The following is a 26,823-nucleotide window of genomic DNA, read 5'->3' as shown; positions in this document are numbered from 1 at the left end:
CGGTGCGTGTACTAAGGCCAGAGAAAGCACCCGCTTTCCCTCAGCCTCCATGGACGCAGCCTAACATTAGTGGGGTCTTGCTGCCATGGAGTTTTATGGGAGCACTACTAGGAACATAGAATACCACATGATGGGGAAGGCAAGTTGCCGTGGCAACCAGATGGTGCTGCGTTGCTGTGGCAGTTAGGGCAAGTTTTGTTATTAACCCATTCATTACTGACGTATATAGCATTGCTGCTTGAGATCTCTGGTTATTGCCAGGACCGCACACTGTCTCACCCCCCCTTCTTGTGGTCCTTCACTATCTCACCCCCCCCCCCACACCTCTTGTGTCCCTCCAGCCTCCCTTCCCCTCAGGGGGTTATTGCTTGGACCGCACCCTGCCCTCCACCCCCCCCCCCACTCCTCTTGCGTCCCTTCACTGTCTCCCCCCCCCCCCCCACACCTCTTGCGTCACTCAAGATTCCCTTCCCCTCAGGGGCGACACCGCAGACGCACCACTCTCTCCCGCCTCCTTCCCTTCCTCACCTCAGGCCCGCCGCTGCCGCCTCCCGGCTGCCGCACTCACGCCGACACGCTGCCTCCCGGCCGCCGCACACCCGCACGCCGCCTCTCACACTCACGCCGCCGCCTTCCGCCCGCCCTGTATTACCGAGGGGAGGGGGAAGGAGAAGCCAGCGGTGAGGCCAGGCCGGGGTCATGCGAGCGGGTAGCACCCCCAATCAGCAGCTCCGCGCAGGGGGGATGTGGGGGAGGTGACGGTGGAAGAGTCAGGACAAACACAGACCCCCCCCCCGTCTCCCCCTTCCTCTGCGGGGGGGTGAGGGGGAGAGCGGAACAGTCAAGAGAGAGGGGAGGCAACACCAGACTGACTGACTGACACACACACACACACACACACACACACACACACACACACACTGACTGACTGACGCACACTGACTGACTGACGCACACTGACTGACGCACACTGACTGACGCACACTGACTGACGCACACTGACTGACGCACACTGACAGGCGCACACGGAATGATGCGCGCGCACACACACACACACACACACACACACACACACACACACACTGACTGATGCGCGCACACACATGTTGACTGCACTCACACACACGCACACACACACACACTGACTGATGTGCGCGCGCACCCACACACACACACACACACACACACTGACGCGCGCACACACACACTGACGCGCGCACGCACACACACACACTGACTGATGCGCACACACACACACTGACTGACACGCGCACACACTGACTGGCACACACACTGACTGGCACACACACTGACTGGCACACACACTGACTGGCACACACACTGACTGGCGCGCACACACTGACTGGCGCGCACACACTGACTGGCGCGCACACACTGACTGGCGCGCACACACTGACTGGCGCGCACACACTGACTGGCGCGCACACACTGACTGGCGCGCACACACTGACTGGCGCGCACACACTGACTGGCGCGCACACACTGACTGGCGCGCACACACTGACTGGCGCGCACACACTGACTGGCGCGCACACACTGACTGGCGCACACACACTGACTGGCGCACACACACTGACTGGCGCACACACACACACACACACTGACTGACTGACGCGCACAAGCACACTGACGCGCACGCACAAGCACACTGACGCGCACGCACAAGCACACACACACTGACTGACACGCACACACACACACACACTGACTGGCGTGCACACTGCATGAAGCTGTAATGGGGAGGGAGAGAACGGAGCTGTAAGGGGGGGCGGGGGACCGGACCTGTAATTGGGGGGAGGGTGGACCGGACCTGTAATTGGGGGGAGGGTGGACCGGACCTGTAATTGGGGGGAGGGTGGACCGGACCTGTAATTGGGGGAGGGTGGACCGGACCTGTAATTGGGGGGGGGGGGGAGGGTGGACCGGACCTGTAAAAGGGGGACGGACGGACTGGATTGATGTGAATGGGAGACAAACAGAGGGGGGAGACGGGGAGAGGGGAGAATGAGAGAGGGGAGAAGGGAGAATGAATCCCGGGCAACGCCGTGTGTGTGTGTGTATATACCATGTTTATATATGTATACATATGTAGATAGGAGATTCATCATGATTGTGTGAAGCTTGATCTTTATGGTGTGGAACAGCGGTGCGCAAAGTGCGGGTGTGTGAGATTTTTTGGGGGGGGGGGGGTGGGGTGGCGTTTCAGGGGTCCCGCGCTCTTTCCCCAAGGCATTTAATGCCGGGGGATCGCGTAAAGCCCCTACAACTCCACACCTTCCTTGTCTCTGCCGGTGTCAGGACTCGTGTCCATGGCAACGGGGGGGGGAGGGGGGTAAGGGGCATGCGTACCACCGGAGGTGAAGAGGCAGAGAACCTGGTGTAGAACCATGATGGGGCTATGACCTAGTTTGTTTCATGGGGTGTCTGTTTTTTCATATATCACTATCCTTACCGTTGGTTGTAAATCTTTCATGTCAACGGATAGGTTTATTCCGGACTTCACGTCATCGTGGGTGATTCGTGAGTTGACTCTTGTGAGTGCTTCCAATTTGGAGTTCCAGTTCACGCTCAACGTGACACTCCCCCATCATTTGTTACCTGTGTGCGCAGATGGGGTGCCGGGGCCAAGCTGGGAAGAGTCTTTTTGGAAACTCACTGTGCTGTTTGTCAGGTAAATTTAATTTGCTGCCGCCTAAAAGCCCTTTGACATGTCAAAGTGGTGGTGATGTCCATTAACAGATTATTAATAAGACCTCAAATAGCGTATTATGTTCAGTTTTCAACTAGCTATAGTTTGAGATGCAAAGAGAGATTGTCCACTTTGTCCCCCTTAAAAAAGTATTCCTGAGCAAGACACATACTGTAGTTGGCAATATACATTTCACATGTAACCTGAAGCGGACAGATGGAGACTTCAAGAAACCGCATGAGTGTCAGTACGGTCATTTTACAGAGATGCAAAAGTATTGCTAACACAAGGGCCTTGTGCACTGGAACTGGAGGGTAATAGACTGGGGAAATGGGAATAATTATCATTGAAATGGTGCAGAGATGGGATTAAATGATGTAATTCGAAAGTACTTTATGTACATACCAGTGGATATCGTGGAAACATAAAGGGTACTGTAAGTAAGAACTAAGATTTTCTACCACATAAAAAAATTGACAAACCAGATAATCCAAACTGTCCTAAATTGTGATTGGTGTATATGCTCTAAGCAAAAATATAATTTTACAATAATATACCTGTCGACAATTTGTAGGAAATTTAATGTAAAGTAAAGTTGTCAAAAACGGATTATAAACTTACTCGTTAAGTGTCTTTCAAAAAATAAATAAATTCTATTTGTTTGTTCACGGTTACCTAGTTCTATTTAAAAAAGGAAATAACATTTTAATAAAAATGGAAAGGAAATATAAATTCAGTCCCATTGCAAACGGCTATCTTACAAATGCCCAATTTATTATACATAATAAGGGCACATTTGTTTTGTGTTGACCTTTTAATGGACCAACCTGTGGAATACTTGACTTTAATAAGTAGTGTATACAGACATTAAAGTATTACAAGTTTCTTCCAAACACATCATCAGTTTATATATTTTTAGCACACCATGCTCCTATAACCTTTAATTAAATTTTCCGTCTGATTTCGCTATATAATTAATGTTACATGCTGATATAAGCACTTTAGACTTGATGTATTTTCTTTATTTTTCAGTTTTTCCCTTCTCGGTGTGATCCTAATTGCTTTCCAACAAGCACAGTATATTCTTACAGAGTTTTTAAAGTCGAGAAATAGAATCAACCCCAGCTCTCCCTCTCAGCAAAATTCCAATCCAGTGGACACAATCACCTCAGAATCCTACAGGTACCTTTTTTTAATTCCATTCCCTGTTTTTTTTTTATTTTTTTATTCAGGGCATAGTTTTACTTCAGACCATGCCAGACAGAACTCTTTATATACTTAAGACAGTGGGGATCAATAGTGTATTTTAGCATAAAATTGATGAGTGTGGATGCTAATTCCAATCACTGAAAGCAACAGATTTGTTTTTATAATGTACCCATGCACCCTGGGGTTCAAATGAAAGCCAAGCTTGTTTGCTGCATGCTTACTGCATGCTTCCAACTCTTTGTGGCTTCATATACTGTGCAGAGATGCCAAACACAATTGAAACACAGGTGCAAGGTTAATGCAGCAATCATGTTTTTTGCGTATCCTACCTACAATAATAGCCAGTAATCAAGCAGCATCACCTCCCATACTAATTATTGAAATGTTAGAGCTAGGTTGATCAGGTATATAAATAATTGTAGCACTCGATGATTATTGTGTTCAGGCCTGGTGGGCTACCACGTGATGTCATATGACCTCGCTGCGTCATTTGACGTCGGAGCTGAGCAGGGGGGAGGGCGTGGGGCGAGTGGCGGAGGAGACCCGGCAGGGGGGCACAGGAGGAAAACTCTGCACACCCGTGCCCTAGAGGACTGTGTGTTTATGCACCCCTGGTTTAGATAGATTGGGGATTATGTACCAAGGCAAATGAGGTTAATGGGATTGTCAAAATCCCTTAAATTCAGTTGTATAGAATGGGGGGGTGAGGAAAGGGCTGCCTTTATTTTCTGTTTTAAGGCAATTCTGGGACAAAACAAACTACCATATCTAGTAAACAAAAAACCCTTTTGATATCAATCAGATTTTTTTTTCTACCCTTTTAAAGGTGCAATCCGTTCTACTCCACTTATTTTTTTTTTTAAATAACAACCAAAATGCCTATTTGCTGTCCCTGCCTTCACTTGGAAGGCCAAGCCCTTACAGTGAGGACGAAACCAGCAGGGGGTTATGGCAGATGAAATGATAGCCGTAAAGTTTCCCCTCAGGTGTTTTCGTTTTTTCAAGAGAGATGTTCTCTAATTGGCTACTCTTTCATACAATCTGTTTAGCACGAAGTTCATTTTGAGTGGGATTGCACCTTGAAAGCTGCCACCAAAAATCAATTTACGATAATGACGGTAACTTTTGAATAGTTTATAAATATTTAAAAGCTGTTCCTTAATTTATTAATAAATGCATGCAATATGAATAGCGATTCAAACACAATCTGTTTAGAAGTTAACTTAAAAATCCTTTATCGGGTGGTGCCTGCATGTGTGTTGCATTTGGAAAGTGAAGGATGTTTTTTTTGAGGGGGGGGAAAAAAATGTGTAATTGGTCTTATTTTCTTTAATCACAATGCAGGGGCAGTTGTAAGAGTTTTACAGATTCCTGTAGTCCCCCGGATAAAGGAAAAGGGAAAGGCTTTCTAGCAGTTGCTGCGCCTCCCAGCAGGAGCCAGAATGCATCCAAGAGGGGCCCTGCTACTTACAGCCACTTCCAGAAGAAGCACAAGTGCTCGGTCTATTACAGCATTAAGCAGAAATCGAACAACACAGCAAGCAGTGCAGCTTGCGATGCAAGTCAGCAGCCATCCTCAGACGCTCTGCCTCCCTCACCAAAGGACTTAAACTGCGAGGAGACTTTGGTGATTGAAAAGTGGGCAGACTTTAAATCCACAGATGACATGGGTACTCTAAAGGATTTAACCAGCCCAGATTATGCTCTGGGGAAAGAGGCACCTGCACTGCCAAACTCGCTTCTCCCGAAAAGGACTGCAACAGACAGCACTTTGAAGGGGGAGCCCCTAATTTGTATGTTTCCTATGGAAACAAGCCTTAAAACTTCAGAACGTGTATCTGAGCCCTCACAGCAGAACTTCTGTGGTCTGTCTGTAGCCAGCAAAGTACCAGAAAATCAGAGGAATTCATCACATCCACAGACAGAATGGCAGGCTGTTTCTAGGAAGATGGAGGGTAATCTGTTCATATTCCATATGAGGGGAATGCTACATCAGCTCTATCACTGTAGCTATGCCAAGTTCTATTAGGAATAAAGTAGCAAAACATGAAAAATCCTATGTTTTTTTTAAAAATAAATCCGTTCTTTAGTATTAGATAAGTGTCTGCTTTTTAAAAAAAATATTTTTTTTACTGATAATTCTTTGGTTGCTACAGCAACTATTTAGAAAGTCATCCACTTCATGTTTTGAAACACACTATGACACACACCTTTTTCATTCAGATCTGCCATTTGGCAACAATGTATCACAAACAGATCTCTAGCTGTGTTTCAGACAGCAGTATGTCAATTTTTATGAAAGCTGTAACAATGTGTTTCACTTACTAATATAATTTTACATGTCAGCTGTAGCATGTCAGACTGCAGCACACAGTTAGAAGGCGGCCATTGTTATTCACAGGATCAGAATTGTAACACATTTATAACAATTGCCAGCTTAGGTAAGAATGTAGAATTATAAATTGTCACATGCTTTACAAATAAGAAGAAAAAGGGGGAATGGAGTATTGCTGCTTTAATATTGGCTATGCTATTTAACACACGCAGTATTACTAAGCAATGTGGTGTAGACTTGAATTTTAATTAATACAGCATCTCCATTTTGTGACTGCGTATATCTGTGTGTTTATCTGAATACAGATATAACGCTCCTCATTTTTACATTTCGTGTTGATTCATGATCCTAAGCAAATATTTTGCAGGTCATAAACAGCTGCCACTCTTGTTATTGTTCGAGTTATGTACAGTATATAACAGAGGTATTATGTGAGCAGTTACAATGCACAAAATATAGTTTTGCACTAATTAACAAAACACAATGAATCCGTTGTTTTCATTCATGCATAATGTTAATTTACCTTTTATTGCCGGGAAGGGGTAATGGACAGGACAGGACAAGAGCAGCGCAGTATTATGTGTTAAGCATTTGGAAATGTCATCTTAAGTGGAAATTCGCTCATAACGACCAAAATTATTTTTGTAAACCAGTTGTAACTGCACCGTAGCTAGTTTATTTACAGGAATTAAATCCCCCTTAAAAATGAATATTTTTATTATTTGTGGCCTGAAGAAAATGTTTTTATTTGTAATCTATCCTGTGAAATATATCCTCTTATCATATACTGCTTGCCCTGTGTTATATTTGGCTAGTGATTGGCATTGTTACTGTATTTGGCAAACGGACCAAAGAACATTGGGCACAATGACACTCTTACCACATAAGGCACATATTTTAAAAACCTTCTAAAGCATAAACATTAAAAAAAAGTTTATATTTTCTTGTCTAATTGTAGGTACTAGTAACCTATATTTAGCGCCATAATGTTGAATTGCACGGTATTGTACCTTTGTTAGACATTTTTGCTGAATATGTTCTGACAGAAAATAGCCTTTCAAAATGGCTACGCTCCACCTCATTACCTGCACATTTGACAACTTTCAGGGAGGAAGTCTGCGTCCGTGAAAGTAAGGGTGCAGTCAAAAACAAGTGTTCGGATTGCTCTCATAATCATGACATAGGGTGCTTAAAACCCCATTCTTTTTACTTTTAGGTAATGGGCAGCGCATGTCCCATAGGACAGAAAAAGAAAGCTTTGAAGCTTTGAAAAAGCAAGTGGTCCGAGATGTGTCCTCCGAAAAGAACCTACGCCTGGCACCAAAAGAAGGGAAAATCTGTGGCAGATTGGAGACATCTTTAGTGAAGGTTGTTTTGGCTTTTACATATGTGTTATAATTTATTTTTATGTGGGGGGGGAGGGGGTGTTTTTTTTTTTTGGTGATTTAAAAAAAAAAAACACACTTTCCGTATTTTCCCTTTTAACAGTCCCTTCCCTTGCTTTCCCCTCACAAATGCCTTTGTTACCACCTTTCGTTACCCTTCTGCAACGCAAGACCTCATTTAACAGCAGTAAGAAGGGGGAGCGTGTATGCAAAATGCATTGCGGGCTCCCCTGGCTGCAAAGGGTTTAATGTTGGTTGGTCATACTGAAAGTAGGGCAGTGGTAGTGTACACCATTACAACACATTACCCACAACAAAGAAGTTCTCAAGTGTTTTCATCCTTTTCATATAAAAAGTAAGCGCTCCTGTTTTTATTTATTTGCAGTCAAACATCTATCAAACTAATGCCACAAGTGCCCTACTGGTACATGCGCACATGTGAGTTTGAACTCCTGTACAGGAGTTAGTACCTTGGGTGAGAGAAGACACAGGAGAGGGCGATGCAATGACTGCAATGCTTGACCTGTGTCAGTCACTGCTGGTAAATGAATAGTCAGCAGCTGCCCTGCAGGTGGCACTGTGAGTGCAGAAACATTACCCTTGCGTTTCTGAATGTGCACACAGATGAGATTGTACCAGTAGCGGGGATTGGTAAACAGGTTTCTCTCACAAGAAATCTACAGTATTTGAAGCGCTTTAATAAGGAAGCAATGTCACATAAAGGACAAAAACGTAGCGTAAATTGCTTCCTTGGAAAGTACAAATAGTAATTGTTTGATACCTGAGGGCCACTGAAATTCATGCTCATCCCGTACCAAGTCCTTCATGCTTAGTGTTTTGACTTGTGACGGAATCATCATTACATTACAAAGAATGAAAGATAAACAATTGTCGATTTCAGGATGAACCAGCAATGTTACATAGCTCATAAAATCCTTCAAAGCATTTATTCAATATGATCCATTAAACATTTAAAAATGTATTTAAAATGTTGACTTTTTTTTTTTTAATTAAACCCTACCCCCCCCCCCCCCACCTACAATTAAACTTCCATCAGTTGATTTAGGTTCCTGGATGGATTGTCCCTATAATTCTGGCAGACCCAACAGGCCAGTGCAAAGCTGTAAGTTGTTGAACAGCTCAGGCAGTAAAGGGCTTGTTCTTTGTCACAGTGGTTGAAAAATTGAAGATCATTTTACCCTTGAGGATGGCATTGACTGCACTGAAACCGGTTGGTTCCTGCTTTTCGTGTGGTGATGAAATAAAGTAAAGGTTTTAACAGCTTCCGCACACGTGTTCTGTTTGATGTCGAAATAAGTTTGCCTGTGCTACACCACTCTGCAGTACATAAAGAATGAAAAGATCTGAGTGATTTGTGTCCTGCTCTGCGCTGCGTAGGATAACTTTACCCCAGATTCATCAAGCTGCGTTACAGGTTCACTGAATAAATTGGCGATATCGAACACAGGTGCGACTGCACTACCCCATAACAGAGCTTGATGAATAACCCCCTGAGATGTGTAATGAAAAATATGAGGAACACAGGGGCATACAGTATCTCCCTATAGAGTCGCAACCAAATGAAACACCTATAAAACCTCTCATTTATAATTTGATGGTTATACCACTATTGTTCCTATGTGTCAATCCAGTGAATTAAATCACTTGCTGAGCATGGATCAGAAATGAAAGTTTAAACTTTAAGTGCACAAAAATAATTAACACACACACCTACATTTGTGCCTTGTTTTCAGAGGGGACAGCAGATCCTGAATTTGAGTTCATTTTTACATTTCTGTTTAATGTGTAACAATTATTTGAATTACCACTCTGCATTTCCAGTGAGCAGCTGTAGGTGTGATTTCTAAAATAAAACATAGAAGGTAAACTAAAACACAAGATAAAAAGAGAAACGTTTGTTTTTCTTGTAGCATATACCTAAAGCTGCAGTCTCTCCTATGACCCGGTTGAACCAGTGGCAGTGAAATGTTTCTGGAGATAAATCTGGGTTACGGGAATAACACACTTTTCACAACAATCCGACACCTATAAGTATTTAAAAATATTTGTTAAAGCTAAATTCTGAGAATGGTACACTGAGACATGATGGGGATTTGATTTCCACCAGCCACACCTTTTCGTTTGATGTCACTATGTTCAACAGGAGTTTATATAGATAAAGTTCCCCTTCTATAAAATTGAGTTCTGAAACACATTGGTGTGATAGTTTTATATATTTACAGTTGCTTTATGCTTTACTGTGGAGGGTTTTTGTCACTTTTTTTTACCCACCATAACCTTAATAATAGTGGTGATTACCTAGTCTAGTCTCAAACCCGCTTAGCCATTAAGACCAACCTCACACTGATGATACCCATCAAGGTTGAAACATGTCTGTGAGTGGATTCAATGGCTTTGCATCTCATCCCAGCCTCTGTCTAAAAGCTGTGTTTAAAGCAACATGCATTGGCTTGAGGATTTGCTTGTGTAATACGAGCTTGAGACAAAAGGTGGCACTAAGTGCTCATTTGCATGTCATTTCCCAGAATCCCTTGCTGCAGTGGAAGCGCTGTATGCTGGGCGATAATGGGGAAAGACAGGGTTGCAGACCTGTCTAAGACATGCAAATGAAAATACAGTAATATTTACAGTTGATATATATATATATATTTATATTATACAATCACACCAATGTGCTTTCAGAATTCAATTATATATATATTTTATATTTAAAAAAAAAAAAGTTGTCGTATTCATGTCACTCAGTCCTCAATCAAGGTTTTTGGAGGGGGGGGTCACTGCTGTAAATTTAGCACTTTTGTATGTTGTCTCACCGATAAACCGATAGAAAACAAACACACTTTTCTTCCTCCCTCTTTTCCAGTCGCTAATGGGAAAGAGTGGGCATTTGTGTGTGGGGGGGAGGGGGAAAACCGTTTATTTTTATTTTCTAAGAACCCTGGCATTATTTTAAATGGGTAATGAAATGTGTTGCAATTTACATATTGTTGTGCTTCCTGTTGAACCTATATTTATCGCAATTAACATCATTGCTGTGATTAATGTCTTAATAGCGTTGGGAAATCGTTTGCTATTGCCCAACCCTAGGAGGAAGTACTTGAATGCAAGAAATCAAAGTAGCCAAAAGTTTGCTTTAAAAAACAAACAAAAAAAAATTTGCATTGAAGGAAGCTAGTTAGACGACATGGTTTATAAAATGCGTTTTTTTCCCCCTTCATAAACTAGGACAGATTGCACCTTGTCAAGATGTTATAACAGTTTGTCTCCTTTTTATACAGACTGAAATTCCTTTTTTAATTTTACGGAATTATTCTGTTTCTGGCGAATTCTAAAAGAATGTTTGGATGTTTCGTTTTTGCCTTTTTTTTATTAACCAAACGTCCGTTTGTTGTATTTTTCAGCATGAAGAGCCGTTTAGAAGAAGCCCCGTGGCAAAGAGAGATGGGTTTTTGCCAAACTTAAATTGGAATAAAAATAGGGCGTCTGCCAGGAAAAATAAAAAGAAAAGCAACATCTTTTCTACAAGGTACCTTTCTCACCACTCCCTGTACTGCTGGAAACTTGGCACAGCAGCTTTTATTTCCGTGTTTTTAAGGGCCCATCTCTTTTAGCCCTTTGACTCTTGGGCATGCCATAACTTCTTTTATATCTATGACCATTTAGTATATCAAACAAAATTATTCAGTAGTGACTAGTATACATAGCCTACATCAAACATTTGTATAAATTCAATAATACAGTATGCTGATCTCTGTATAATGCTTTGTTTGTTTTACACATCAATGTACCGTTGACCCGGGCATGCCCATTTTACTGGGCTTTGAACAGATGAGTTAATTGTCTTTGTTCACTCATGTGCTAAGATTTAGTGTGTGCAGAAAAGCTTTTTCATGCAAGAGTTTGTTAGGCAAACAGTAAACAGTGCTCTGTAACAACCCACTGCTAAAATGTTTGTGTAATATTCTCTTCCTTTTTAGTAGCTGTGGTGTAATATGTAATGTATTGTACACATAAAAAAGATAAACGATTACAGAGAGCTTGTTCATGGTGAATTTTTTGTGATCACCCTTAAAGGAGCAATCCAAGTCGGTGAATCGTTGCAAATTGTTGTATTTGTTTTTGTATAGGATTGAAGCAGGTTGTCTCCGGAGCTCAACCTCGTTAATTTCAGCTCCTGGGACCCCCTGCCTCCGGAGATATTTACCTCCGAAGTAGGTGCCAGTAGCTGCCTCGGCTGAGCAAGCAGGGCGTTAAAGTTTAAAGCTCCCGCGTCACATGGGCCAATAGGAAGCCACGCAGATGATGTCACGGCTTCCTAGTGACCCGCAGGACGCAAAATCTTTGAACAGCGGCCATTACGTGATCCCTGGCAGTCGAGGAGAGCTGCTACCGGCACCTAATTCAGAGGTAAGTATCTCTGGAAGTTAATGGGGTTCCACTCTGTAGACACCCTGCTTCAATCCTATATAAAAACAGATTTTTTAATTTGTAAAAAAAAAACACTGGATTGCCTCTTTAAAACCTATGAGCATCATATTGGAGAATGAACTTATGAGATCTGATAAGTGATACGCACAGTGTAACCTTTCCTGAGACTGCAGTGCAAAGTAAAGTATGGAACAAACTTGTGACTTAAATAGATTCTTTACAAATCTATGAATTCGTCACATCTGTAGGTTAAAAGTGTATACGACATACGTTATCTGTTCTTGAGAGGGACTTTCAGCACATTGCAAAGTTGTTAACAGAATTTCAAAAGGGAAGTCTAGTGTTTCTCAAGATGCAGACTGGATCATTTTGTTTTAGACTAACTGTGTTGGAGGAACTGTAGAAATTGATATTTGCATTTGTCAAATACATCATCTATTGATCTTGAGTGATCCATGTTGCATTGTCTTGTAAAGCATTTATTTGGGAAAACATATCTGAAACATTTTTTAATTTTTGCTTTCAGAGGTTCAGAGCAGAGTGACTTGAAGCATAAGTACCAAGAGGTAGAAAGGCAGGAATTAAGAGTTCACAACAGGGTACAAACTTGGAATCCAGTGGTAAATGGGAATACTTGCAAAGGGGAACAGAAAACAGGAAGATTGCCTCCACGTGGGGAAACAGGTATTTCATCACAGCTACACCTTTTTGGTTATATGGTGCTATTTTCAAGTTACAAGTTGAGGACGAAGTTCCTCCTTAACTGTGTTTAAAAAAGACAAGGGAAATGAACTACTATAAATAATGTCCTATTCCCCCCCCCCCCCTCTTCTTAAAATGTATCCTTGGAATTCAATGAACACACTGAATTAAAGTTATTTCATGCAGGGGCAATGTTCGTTATCTTCTCTTCCAGAATATCTACAAATTACAAGTGTGTGTGTGTGTGTGTAACACAGAGGAAAAACAGCGCTAAACACACACAAACATTAGCACCTGATAGATAACTCTACTAAAGAACTCAAATCAAAGATAGTTACAAGTCCGGTCCAGGAGATGAGCAATGAATTAATGTGTTAATGCAGTCCACACATATGTGATGTTGTTGAGGCCAAACGCAGGTGTATTACCGGGGGGCTGCTGTATCAAGGGAGAATAACTCCCCATAGGGAAATCTGTATAGAAAGGGAAAAAGAGACAGCACACACCCCTAGTGCATTACCAAAAACAATGGGATTTATTTAATTAAAGATGAGTGGTAGACAATGCCCACTTACAAGATATATAAAAATTGAAGATTCACATAAGGGTATCTTTAAACATGTAGCGGTGCAGCTCTAGTGACCACCGCCAGCCAAGGGAACCTCCGGATAGCAATCAAAGGATACCACCTGCCTTTACATGAGCCACTGCTGGGAGCAAGAGTCCTCCGACACCAGCAACAGCTACAGCCCGATGGAAATGCAGGCACGGTGTGATAATGCAAGTCCATCCCTCCTCTCCAGCTGATATACCACACGTAGCAGAGTGAATCCTTCGGTACACGAGCGCCACTCAAAGTAGCGTGATGACGTCAGTCCCAACGCGTTTCGTCAGCAATAATGGGTAAAGGGGTATTAAGCTCACAGATCTAAGGCACATATAGATATATGCATAGCCATAAGCGTGAGCAAAAAGACTTAAACATTAAACTGTCATTGCCTTAGATCTGTGAGCTTAATACCCCTTTTACCCATTTTTGCTAGTTTTGTCCAAAAATATTTATTTATACTTTTTACGTATTTTTACATTTAGTTCTCTGATTAATTAACTGCTAGTGAATCTATTTGATTCATCTGTAGCAATTAACTGCTGACCAATGAAATTCCATCAGTTCTGTGTATATATACTTTGCTAGAAGTGTTTGTGGTACCCCTGATGAAGTCAGCTGATGCTGCCGAAACGCGTTGGGACTGACGTCATCACGCTACTTTGAGTGGCGCTCGTGTACCGAAGGATTCACTCTGCTACGTGTGGTATATCAGCTGGAGAGGAGGGACGGACTCTTTCTCCCTGCAGCGGTGGTATCCTTTGATTGCTATCCGGAGGTTCCCTTGGCTGGCGGTGGTCAGTAGAGCTGCACCGCTACATGCTTAAAGATACCCTTATGTGAATCGTCAATTTTTATATCTTGTAAGTGGGCATTGTCTACCACTCATATTTTATTAAATAAATCCCATTGTTTTTGGTAAGGCACTAGGGGTGTGCTCTCTCTCTTTCTCTCTCTCTCTCTCTCTCTCTCTCTCTCTCTCTCTCTCTCATATAATAGTCACTGGTGTGGGTGCAGATGCTATAATGAAGAATAAGCAATATGATACCGTTTGGAAACGAAATCAGCAGGCAGCACTCCAGAATTGAACAAACAAGTGTATTGAAAAAATAAACACAAAACCAACGTTTCGGTCCACGAATGGGACCTTTGTCAAGGTGGTGCCTTATTTTTTCAATACACTTGTTTGTTCAATTCTGGAGTGCTGCCTGCTGATAGATGGATGGATGGATGGATAGATAGATATATAAAAAAAAAAATCTTCAAGAAACATTCATTAGGGTCTATGTCGTTATATATATCGACATAGACCGTAATTAATGTTTCTTGAAGATTCTTTTTTTTTTTTTTTTTTTTTTTACAGTATGATAAAATTTCAAACTATTAGATTTACTTTACGTGGGCAGTACCTAAAGTTGTTCTATTTTAGTTCTGTATTGTGTTCAGTATTTGATAAATACTTTTGGTGTATTTACTAAAGCGTTCCACTTGTGTAAAAACAGCTGCATATTCTTGAATCTATTTGTAACTGCTGTGTTCTGATAAACACACGTTTATACCGACTCTGTTTAATGACCGATATGCGAGTTGCATACATGCTTGAAGCAGGATATCATACTCTTAAACAGGTGCTGTCCATGGCACTATCCAAAAATGTAATGAACTAAATGTACAGAACTTGGCCCTTTTGTGATAAAGATACACAGACATCTTTGTCTATATCAAAAAATAATGCACATGCAGTTACCAAATCATCACAAATTACATCCGCAAATCTTTTTTTTCTTTCTTTTTTTTTTCTCATTAATTTGGGCTGCTAGTTGGGATAAAAAGATAATTCAAAGAGGTGCAGAATTATGGGGTTCGGCTATGAGCAGTTCATTACAATTCACTTACGCAATTATAGGAACATTTACTGTAACTGTACCTTTTTCTTCTATTGCTTACGTTAACAAATATAATACAAACTTCATTGTGTAGCATTTCACCCCTATCTTGGTGCCTGTTTAACATTTGTTTAAATCTCTGTTGTACCATACAGTCCCAACATTGCTACTTAATTTCTACAGACAAACTGATACCTACACTTTCTTGCTGAAACACATGTGCGTGCCAATTTTGACACGTTTGTTCTCTGTACCCATTAAATAAGACTGTATGTCACCAGCCTTTCTCTAGCATTATTCCTATTCTAGAATCTGAAACCTCACTACCTTTTCATTGCAGAATGCTATCAGAGTCTCAAGAAGAAATGTGCGGATAAGTTTTCTTCTGACTCCAGTTCTGACTGTAGCAGCTCCCGTGGCAGTGTGAGGGCTAGCCGTGGCAGCTGGGGAAGCTGGAGTAGCACTAGTAGTTCTGATGGAGATAAGAAAAATATGCTTCCTGCACGGCACTATTTTCCACAGAGTAAGTAGCAGTTATTCAAGAAACACAAACTGCCAAGTTACCAATCGGCGTTCATTTACGTGATGTTGAATATTGACCAAGAGAAATGACATTTCTTGCACTCTGTTACAGATTATAAAAACATGTGGCGCCCTTTTTTTTGATAGTCTTTGTCTATTTTAGGGGAAAACATGTCACAAAGTGGTTTTCCTGCAGAGACTCCAATTGCTCTTAATCTGTCACAAAGCATTTGCAATACAAGGTAAGAAACAAAAGGGGGAAAGTAAATCCGCTTCGTTGTGGGTGAAAAGCAGCAGTACCGTGTACTTGTAATGTCACCTACTAAACAGAATGGACTGTACGACCCCTATAATAAAATCTGAGGTTTAAGCGGCAGCACCACCATCAGTGGACTCAAGTACAGCATTGATAAACCGAGAAGCACTCAAGTTCCATGGAAATGTTAATATGTTAAAAGAGCGCGTTTGCGATCTGCGATCCTGTTCCTAAGTCATGCCTGTTTAAAAAGCCATGTACTCAAAAATTGAGCATAGTTGACATTTCAGCCTACTGTATTACAGTATGTTAACACGTTTAGGTCAGGTGGTAATTTCTGCTATTTATTAAGTGTTCCACAGATAAAAATTGGATTAGATGTAATGCCATGTGACTAATTGCCTGGATTATCTGTGATGAAGAATTAAGTATTCCTTGCCTAATTCGCATAGCATGACAAATTCCACTATTCTGATGCTGGTGCCTATTTGATTTGAGAGAACACATAATGCATTGTAGATCTCTTAGGGAGGTGTTTCATGGGTCAAGTCGATGTAAACATTCTCTTGACTCTCCTGACAACTTTGTGTGTTTTATTACAGCTCGGATATAAATTCCATCTCTCATTATCCAGAGATTTTATCTCCCACTTTCACCAATGTGGTTTCAGATACTGAAAAGAGCAAAGGTGAGTTTTTCATCAGTAGCCGAATGGTTTGTACCAACTTGCCAAAATGTGCTGTGTATGCATTCTCTACCCATTTATATATGTTTTATAATATTTGATATGTTTTCAATAATGTAACTTAAAACTAATATCACAATACATACCCTGGGGGGGTAGGAGGGGGCACTTAAGAGATAAACTTCAATTCAAAATCTATCAGTGCAGGGTCAGATGCCAGTTTTTAGAAATTAACAAAAGGTTTTATTGTCCCAAACAAAACTCATAAAACTTGGGGGTATATTTTACAATGACACTGATCAGGAGGAAATGATAAAATTGTGCTTACTGTATTGCCCCAAACGGTTTCCATTTTTCATTGAAAATTTTGAGTTGCGTTGGTATCTGAGACTATTTCATTGCCTATGTTTATACAGCCATTTGAACATCTAATCCTGTCTCTTTGCCTTCTGGGGAAATAATATATTATTTTTTTATCTGTTTTTGCTTACTATATTTGAAAAAATGCTCAGTGGATAATTTGCCTGAGCAAACGAATGTGAGATATAAGAACAATGCCTATTAGCTGTCCTTAAACAGGATATAAAATAGAAAAAAGTGAAGGGTCCTTCTCTACTCACAGTATAACCTACAGGTGCTGTGCAATGTATGTTTTCTGTCTGAGAATTAAAAAGCCACATATGACTGTTAGTGTCAAGTGCAGAGTTTTGTTGATGTGTGGGTCAGAATGAATTCAATGCCTCCTCTGTCACATTCCCCTAGGTCTGTATCCCCAGGAAGACATATGGTCCACGCAGCCTGTCTGTTTGACAAATGATCTAAATTATAATCTTGAGAGCTCAATGGCATGTGTTATGCGGGACCCACCACCTGCGCACAGCAGGTACTGTATGTGTGGGGTTGCAATGGTCTTTTTAATGAACTAACTGGAATGCAATATGTTTGTTGGGTATGGGTTATATATGAGCCCCTCTTAAATTACCAAGTACCCTTCAGCTTGCTGTCAGAGAACTGTAAAAAAAAAAAAAGTAACGAGCTTTATACTCTACTCATGTGTTCGTCACTGCTCGATGTGTGATGGAGGTGAAACATCTAGGGCAGTTTTTTTCTGGGGTAGGCAATCGGGCCCCGGAGAACAGGAGCTTTGAAAAGCGAGTGTGGAGCCCATGATAAAATAATAAATGGGGAGCGCTGCTCACTCTCTTTACTGGACCCAGCTAGACTATAAAAATGTACCATTGAACGGTGGGACTTTATTAAACAGATATTTTCCTATTGTCCTCTCCTTCAGTTTCATGAATTGGAATGCCCCCTGTGATGGTCAGTTTTCCGGCATGTATGGTCCCTTGGAGTTAAATGACTACAGCTCTTATCCTGAAGGTAAAACAAGAAAATGGGGGGGAAAAGTTGTTTACTTTTTTCTGCCATGTCAATCCATTTAAATCTTAAAAGGAATTGAACTGTATTGCTTTGGCAAATGCATTGGACAGAAAGCTTAATCTCTTCAGTATTGGGGTCGCCTGCCAATAATTTAGAAGGCGTTAAAGCAGCAAAATGTGAAATCAAATGGATTTTAAAAAAAAACGTTCTGTAGGTATTGGATAATAGTGACTGTTTTTAATATTTTTAATCATTTTTTTTTTTTTTTTAATTCAATTTTCATGCAATTTTTAATTAGTTTTAAAGCATCCTTTGACTTCTATAGCAGGTTTTAGCCCAACTCCCAAGATCTTTGCAACACTTTCCTGTGTGGGATAGTTTGTTGCCAATGTTTCCAGCGGATTGAGCTGCAAACTGTAACAATAAATAATGTTACCTCAGTAATATAAGGATATATTGTAGCTGCTGAGTTACACCGACTGAAGGATTGATTGGAACTGAAAGGCGGCCCTTTTGTTGAGCGCACAATCGGGATTTTGACAAATTTATAACAGATGCTCCAAACGATTGTCATCTTAGGTAAGAATGTAGAATGATACATTACTTCACATATAAAAAGGAGGGGGGGTGCTGGAAAGCAGTATTGCTGCTTCAATTGAAATAAAGTCACTTTTTTGTTTGTACTGAAAGTGTAGACAAACAAAATTATTAAATCTAGTCCTGTCATATCCTAAAATCAAAATAGAGAAGCAGCTATCTCGATTTTTATTTGAACAAAGGCTTCACTTCAAAAATAAACCAGTGGGGCATGAGGCCATGCCAGAGTTTCAAATGTGATGTGCTTCATTATTAATGAAAGGAAATGGATCGGATTAGAGAAGCAAAACTGAAAGTCTTCCCCCATCTTGTGTAACTAGTAGACTTAACGTGGCATGCATAACTGCACAAACTTTTTTCCCCGGTCACAATCTGGTTTAGGTTATTTTGCCATCTTTAATGGACCTGCAACATATAGCAGGACCGTGTGTAACCCACTGTCCGAAGAGCTTAATACAAATAGAAATACATAGAAAAAACCCCTCTTTCAGTGTTATGGGAACAAACTGCACGTACAGTACAGCTTGCTGCTTCAGAGGATTGGACTGTTTAGGTTTGCTTTGTCATTCTAGCTGCAGATTTCATTGATGGTTCTGCCCCTTGAAATGAGATTAGGCTCAAAATGAGTTCCGTGGGCCCCCGGGAGGGGGGAGCTAGGGACAACTGTCCCAGGTCGGTAGCACCTCACGCGCAGTGACCCGGCAGCTCTGCAGCAGCCTGGTCACTGCAATCCTTCCTCTCCCCCCACCTGTCGGAGCCGGAAGTCGCGTCCAACTTCCGGCCGAAGGGAGCTGCGGACTGATGCAGCACCGTAGCCCTCCTCACCCCAAGGTGTGAGAGAGGTTTGTGAGGGGGGGCGAGTCTGAGGCGGAGTGTGGGTGAAGGAGGAAATGTTTGGGGGGGGGGGAGGGGGAAGAGAGAGACGGAGGGCTAAGGTTCTCCAGAATTTCACAATCTAATTCTATGGTTTCTTAAACAAAAAAAAAGTCGAAGGCCTCTCTCTGGTTTAGGGCATATAACCAATGTGGTTAAAAACAGGTTGGTACATTTGTAAGTGCGAACATTGTAAAAAATACAAGTGCGCATAGAACTTGAAGGCATACAGGAACCATTTGTCCCACCTAGTCTGCCCATATTCATATCGGTTGTGAAACCTCCTACCCTATACCATTTTTGCCTTTCATATGTAATCGCATTATGTCTCTCTCAAAGATTGTTTCATATCCTGACCGTATTAAAAATACTTCACTTTGTTGCGAGGAGAAACCACAAATGTACTACCCTTTCCACGAACTTTCTTACATTTCCCCTTAGACTCCCACACTCCAGTTTCAGATCATGACTTGTTGTAGCTCTTCTGTTTCTCTGAAATATGCTTCCCTCCTGTATCTTGTTGGAACCCTTAATATATTTGACCATTTCGACCATATTTCTGTCTTCCGTCTCTCCTCCATGCTGTATGTGTTATGGTCCTTTTAGTCTTTCCTGGTACGTTTTATGAAATAATGATTGCTGTCATTAAATAATTGTATACATTTTCCTTTTCCGTCCTGCTTTTCCAGAAAACATGAATTACCACAACGGCTTCCCGTGCCCCGAAGTTCAGAACCCGGCTTTTATTGATCACCAGTATCCGCCTACATGGAATATGAGCCCCTCTGCACCACCGACCCCTCCACAGGCACCTGCAATGCCCAGCACTTGGGAGCCAGCGAGCTACGTCAGTCCTTCTGTAAGAGATTAAACTTGTGTAGCATGTGCAAACCCCCCACAAACTAATGTAGATACACTGCATGGGACACCCCAATGCGGTTTTTGCTCACCTCTTCAGTGCCAGCCCCTAATGGTGATTGCACCTACAAGCGATTGTGTGCAGCTCTTTACACAAGTGGTGTTGAATGACACATTGTATTGCACGTGGAGAGCACATAATGGTGACTCGCAGCAAGTGTCTTATACCGTGAAACTAATAAATGCAAGCTTATTATCGTAGCTTCAGCCTGCAAGCTAAGTCCATGTTTTGGTTTCGGTTTAGTGCCATTCTTAGAAATAATATTTCATTTTTAGTTTTCTTCCGTAGATGAAGACACCTGATTGTGACACTAAAAGAAGACAAAAACTTTTAAATAAGCTATCAAACTTATATGTGATCATATAATTGAGTTTATTTATTTACTCACTTTGGTTGGCAGTGGTCTTGTTTTCATAAGCTTCACGAGCTATCTTTTAAAGTCAGCACTTGGTTTAAAAGTCTGTAACCATATGTTTTCTTTTTCTTAATGACCAGGGCAGTTAAGCCAAGGTCATTGCACTCCAGGCTAAATGTGGGTAGTTTTATCATTAATTTACTACTGTTTGGAAATGCTGATTTGAAGCAATTCATGTCTTTGATATAACCTTTTCTGTATTGAAGGTTACTCTGCTGTAGATCTCAAAGGCAGAAACAAAGAAAACAAAGTAATAAAGCAGTGCATGGGTATTCAAAAATAATATATACCGGTATATTTGTATGCTCTAAAACAAGATCCACTCTAAAAAGGAAAAAGAAAGTCTGCAAATTCCTAAAGGATAATGCAAAAATACTCATCTTTGAGATGTAGAATTAAAGATTTCTTGAGGGAATAATTAAATCCCCTTGGCATTGACTGCTACAGCATCTGACTCCACGTTATGCGCTGTGACTACACCCATTGAACATGTATCTTCTCTCAATTCTGCCAGGCATCTTAGGCACTCACCAGTCTGCTACCACCTCAGTGCTGCGTCTCGGTTCTCTGACCATCTGCACTCTGAGGAGGACACCACCGGCAGCTGCACTTGTCTTGCCTTATTTCCTCACACCGTCTCAAACGTTTGACACTCCAAAGAAATTGCATTTTGCCCAGTGCCAACACGTTTCCTGTATTGTAGTGCTCCTTTTCGAATGCTTTTTAAGAATTACCTTGGCACTTGTTTTATTCCAACTTTAAAGGAGCTGCGCAAGCGACATGTTTTAAAAATAAATAAATGAAATAGGATGGAAGCAGGCGGTCTCCAGAGCTGAACCAGGTTGATTTCATCTACGGGAGACATAAGTCCGTAGAAGGTGCTGTTATCTCTCTGCAGTTTAAATGTCCTAGTCTTGCGGGCCAATAGGAAGACGCAAGGAATTACGTCACGGTTTCCTATTGTTCCGTGTGACGCTGACATTAAAGACGCCATTTCGATATCCCCAACAAGCCCAGCCAGGTCTGACACCGGCACCCCATCCGTACGTAAGTTTCTCAGGAAGAAGGGGGTTCCCGGAGCTGAAATCAATTTGGATTAGCTTCGGAGATCCCCCTGCTTCAAACCTAAGCACCGTCTGGCTGTTGAAACTTTGAGAAGATGGGAATAGCTTAGAAGTTTCTGGTGGCGTCTCACTGAGAGTGGGGCAAGGCACAGGTGGTAGCAGACCGGTAAGAACACCGTAAAAGGGTAAAAAAAAAAAATGTGGTAAGAGATGCTGTATCGGCCCATGCTGGGGATTTTCTCATTGTTCCTTCAAGTAATCTACAAAAAAAGTAGACCCTGATATATATGGTCCACATAATACTTATGTGCTATCAGTTTCGTTGTTCCAAATGTCTCAAATAACGCTTACATTTTGCATTACAGTCTTACCTCTCCAGCACCAGAAGCTTGTCCCCCATGTCAGGACTTTTTGGTTCCATCTGGGCTCCCCAGAACGACGTGTATGATGGCTACTGTCCTGTCAGTGGTTCTCCCCCCCAATCAGACCACATCGAGAATCACTCAGTGATGTGCAAGCAGGAGTACTCTCCAAGGTTTAATCCTTTTCATGCTTACATGAACCTGGACATTTGGACGGCGACTGCTAACAGGAACGCGACCTTTCCCCTCTCAAGGGACTCCGGATACTGTGGGAACGTGTGAACGGAATTCTACTCAAGACAATGTGAATAAAGATCCTTGCAGTTTTGATTATTAGAGTGAGCAAGTTGTTGGCATAGAATACAATGTTGGTGAATATTTTGGCACTTTTTATATGGATAATAAATTTTTTTTTTTACTGAAATATTTGTGATTTAATTACAATTGTTGGTTAGTTATTGGGAAACTTATACTTGTGTGTGCATGTGTGTGAGAGATATATTGTGTGTGTGTATATATGTGTATATATATATACACACACACACACACACACCAAAAGTTCCGCAGCACATTCAGTAGAAAAAGGATAATTTAATAGCACAAAATCATCGGGCAATCAAACATGATCCAGAGCAACTTACACACACATAACGCCAACTCACTAAAGTGCACATAATAATAATAAAAAACAAAGTGTATATGTAACCAATATGTGAATCACCAATGTGTGAAACCGGTAATATATAAAACTTAAGTGCAAAATATTCAAACATGTCCACCATTGTAATAATATTGAAAGGATCCCAACTGGTCCTTAAAAAGTAATAATAAAGTGAGTGCAGGTGAGGGGATGAGGATGACGTATCTATAAACATATGAGGATCACAAGAACAGACCTGGAGTCTCTGGTTGCTTCCTGACGGTTAACAAACCCGGAAGAACAGGTGAAAGAAAGCGCATGCTCCAATTAGGGATGTACGAATACAAAGGTGAAAGTAAATCTACAGTACAGTAATAAGAGTCCAATATCTGTATAGACATCATAAACATAAAAACAAAAAGAAAGATTGGTCCAATGCGGTCATATAATATGAACCCATAACTCTTGTGTAGCAGTCACAAAGTCTACGTGGGAGTAATGTTCATGTAAACTCCCAAATCGTAGTGTAGTCGGGTTGCACTCTGTGAAAGTGTTTGAGTGACTGGGTGATCACTAGATAAGTCTTACTGGGATGTGTGTTCTTGGAAAACCGTGCTTGACCGGTAAATGCTATTGAACGGGACCCATACAGGAAAGCCTCAACATCTGATCCAAATCAGGGAGTGGGCAATGAGTCATCGCCTCCAACGCGCCCCATCAGAACCCAGATTAGATATTAAAGTTTTATACGTCAGCTCTTACCCAGTATCGCCAACACATCGGATCCAAAATAAAGTTTATAGGCAGACAGCACTTGCTTGTGTTTGTTGCAGCTATTTCCTTCATCTGTACAATATTTCCTCCTTTGTATGGTAAACTGACAATTTTGTCACTTGTGTTTTATGCGTGTTACTCCACTCGTATGGGGAGTGCAGGTGGGAATCTGTATATCAGTGTCTTCTGGTTACAGTCGTACTAAATTCAGATGCGTAACCTAGTGAGGTAGTGATAAAAATGTTATACGCAAATAAAAGAAAGCAACTTGCTAACTTTCATTGGCAACAGGCAGGTCTGGGATAAAACCCATTACTGAAACGTGGTAAACACTTCCTCCTCATCTGTGCTCGATGACGTCGGCAAACGGGACGATGCTCTAAGTGCTGTGCTTGTGTCGCGCTTCCTCCAAATTCCTACCAGCGGAGTAACACGCAAAAACACAATTGGAACATTTGTGGGTTTATTATCATACAAAGGAGGAGATATGCTTCCAATTTTCTTGATATACTACACAATGATGGTTTTCTCCCCCCCCCCCACAGTTTGTGCTTGGGTCGCGCTGGACAATTTTCTTCTCTTGTAAGGCTGCGTCCATGCTAGCGTTGAGCGCGCTTGACGCGTTTACTTTTAATCTTTATCTTCACGTCCCCGCTCATGTGGAGCACGCTCGTCGCTTAAAGCAAGACCCAGTTTTTGCAATTGGCTGTGCAAACTCATCGTTCTCCCACAAATGTTAAGATTACATAACTATTGCATGTTTCAGATAAATGGTTACATTTCAGGGAGACAATTAGATTGGATTTACATTATATGATTTTGATACACGTGCAGTACATGGGAGGATGTGGTTAGTTTCACACTTCATGCTTCTGCAGTCACACAGATGTACAGGAAAAACATTCAACAGTTACAAGCCCCACAGATATTTGCTGCAACTTTAAAGAAGAGCCATAATAGAAGTTATTGGAAGCCTCAAGTTTGGGCGCTAAAAACAAAAAGGTTATATACAATATTAATTCATCCAAAAACGAAAACAAAATAATCAACTTAACTGACGGTCCATGTACCTACTCTATACATACAATAATATATTAATAATGCTAGTAGCGGCAAGCCAGACATGAGGCTTTACATGCAATATGGTTACCTGGGTAGCAGGATATCACTCCCAACGTAAATCCCAACCCCCAGAAAAAATATAGAATAATAAGCGTAGAAAAATAAACTATTATAAATTGTAAATTAAGATATCACCATAACGGGATTAGATGCATTGCCAAGAGCGAGGAAATCCAATTCTATATGATCCTTAGTCTACTGCTAAAGGTATGGTAAGATGGCAATCATGTTGGTGTGCTTGACTTCTGCTTGTGCCCAATGTGCGTTTTGCCTCGAGATTTGTCAAGGACATTAACAAGGCAATACCTTAGAGAACGTCCTAACTGCTCTAACTAGGGCATATTCCTTAAAAGAATGAGAACTAGGGTTTTTATTTACTGAGAGGGGATGTAGCAATAGGGCCATTAAAAATGGGTTTAAGAGGGCCCTGAATGTCAAGCGTGATGAATTATTGATTCCAAAAAATATCGACAAAGCTGAAGTGGCGATTCCAAGAGCTGTTCTCACCTTGAACCTGCAATGGGAAACAATATCTAGTTTCTATAAACACTGGCATACACTGCTTAATAATAATGCTAAAGTTATGGTAAAGAGGTGGGATAAAATCCCAAAATCAGTGCTTCAGCGGATGAGGTACACCAATAATTGGTACATGTAATGATCAGGATATGGAGAAGTATATATACAATAATATTAGTATTGGACCCAGTGCAAACGCAGGAGTGTATAATCAAAAATAATGTATTTTGGTGAGGGACTGTTTAATGCCTAGTGGCACCTCACAAGACAAAGAACACTCTTACCTGCTGCACTGTACCGGTCTAGAAGTCCCCTTGAATCCATGGAATGGGAAATCCTTGGCTGTGCTCCGCTGCTAATCTTTGGATTTCAAGCTAAAGTTATGGTAAGATGACAATCATGTTGGTGTGCTTGACTTCTGGTTGTGCCCAATGTGCGTTTTGCCTCGAGCTTAGTCAAAGACATTATAGATGATTCACTGATCAGAATATATACCCCCCGGTAACATCATAATTTAAAGTACATCAAAAGTGAGAATATTGCGTATATTATGCAATTCATGTAATGTTTTATCCCAAGATGTCTCTTTTTAGCACAGTCCAAAAATACTTTTTGGCTACCAGATAGTTACAGGCCTTACATGATCCAAAACTAAAAGAACCTGTCACTCATTTTTAAATTGCTTGTTTCAGTATCAAAATGAATGTTAACCAATTGATCACATAAATTATGTGGACACCATAGAGACTCCCGATTTCACAAAAGGTATGAGATATTTGTCATTGTTATTAAGCAGTGTATGCCAGTGTTTATGGAAAATAGATATCGTTTCCCATTGTAGGTTCAATGTGAGAACAGCTCTTGGAATCTCCACTTCAGCTTTGTCGATATTTTTCGGAATCAATAATTCATCACGCTTGACATTCGGGGCCCTCTTAAACCCCTTTTTAATGGCCCTATTGCTACAATACATCCCCTCTCAGTGAATAAAAACCCTAGTTCTCATTCTCTTTTAAGGAATATGCCCTAGTTAGAACAGTTAGGACGTTCTCGAAGGTATTGTCTTGTTAATCACAAAATTAATAAAAGCTTGTGGATGTGCTCTTTTGGAATAAAGCATACTATTTGTATCAGTGTCTTTACAATGTAGATCTTTCTCAATAATAATCTCAGATTATATACTGGTAAAGAAAACAAATTGTTTTGTCAGATATTTCAGACATCCATTTAATGTTAAGATTGTTCCGCTTCAGAATGGTGGTAAGCTCACTACATTCTTGTGCTTTTCAATTCGACCGAAAAAGCACCTAGTCTAGAAGGCATAGCCAAATAAACATCTTTAGTGTATCTGCTCATTTCCTCGGTGAAAACAACCTTGTTCTCCCACCAGCTAAGAAATAAATTGGCAAAAG

The 26,823-nt window shown here is 41.2% G+C and overlaps 1 protein-coding gene across 7 annotated transcripts in view; it reads left to right on the top strand.

Moving 5' to 3' along the window:
• TMEM131L (transmembrane 131 like) overlaps window positions 1–22,780 on the top strand; it is a 147,019-nt gene extending 124,239 nt beyond the window's left edge. For 6 of the 7 annotated variants that reach the window (XM_075613116.1, XM_075613112.1, XM_075613108.1 and 3 more), the window contains 13 exons: window positions 2,507–2,692; window positions 3,743–3,892; window positions 5,264–5,874; window positions 7,471–7,622; window positions 11,062–11,186; window positions 12,615–12,772; window positions 15,624–15,806; window positions 15,969–16,047; window positions 16,664–16,749; window positions 17,509–17,629; window positions 18,038–18,126; window positions 20,286–20,455; window positions 22,360–22,780. In XM_075613116.1, the coding sequence (XP_075469231.1) occupies window positions 2,507–2,692; window positions 3,743–3,892; window positions 5,264–5,874; window positions 7,471–7,622; window positions 11,062–11,186; window positions 12,615–12,772; window positions 15,624–15,806; window positions 15,969–16,047; window positions 16,664–16,749; window positions 17,509–17,629; window positions 18,038–18,126; window positions 20,286–20,455; window positions 22,360–22,638 (2,389 nt within the window). In that variant the 3' untranslated portion in view covers window positions 22,639–22,780. Of the gene's footprint in view, window positions 1–2,506; window positions 2,693–3,742; window positions 3,893–5,263; window positions 5,875–7,470; window positions 7,623–11,061; window positions 11,187–12,614; window positions 12,773–15,623; window positions 15,807–15,968; window positions 16,048–16,663; window positions 16,750–17,508; window positions 17,630–18,037; window positions 18,127–18,588; window positions 18,706–20,285; window positions 20,456–22,359 lie in introns of those variants that run through there. The other variant, XM_075613130.1, reaches the window with a different exon arrangement.
• Window positions 22,781–26,823: the final 4,043 nt, after the last annotated feature.

The sequence above is a fragment of the Ascaphus truei genome, chromosome 1, assembly GCF_040206685.1.
Source record: "Ascaphus truei isolate aAscTru1 chromosome 1, aAscTru1.hap1, whole genome shotgun sequence".
Taxonomy (NCBI): Eukaryota; Metazoa; Chordata; class Amphibia; order Anura; family Ascaphidae; genus Ascaphus; species Ascaphus truei.
This window is presented reverse-complemented; position numbering and strand designations above follow the sequence as displayed.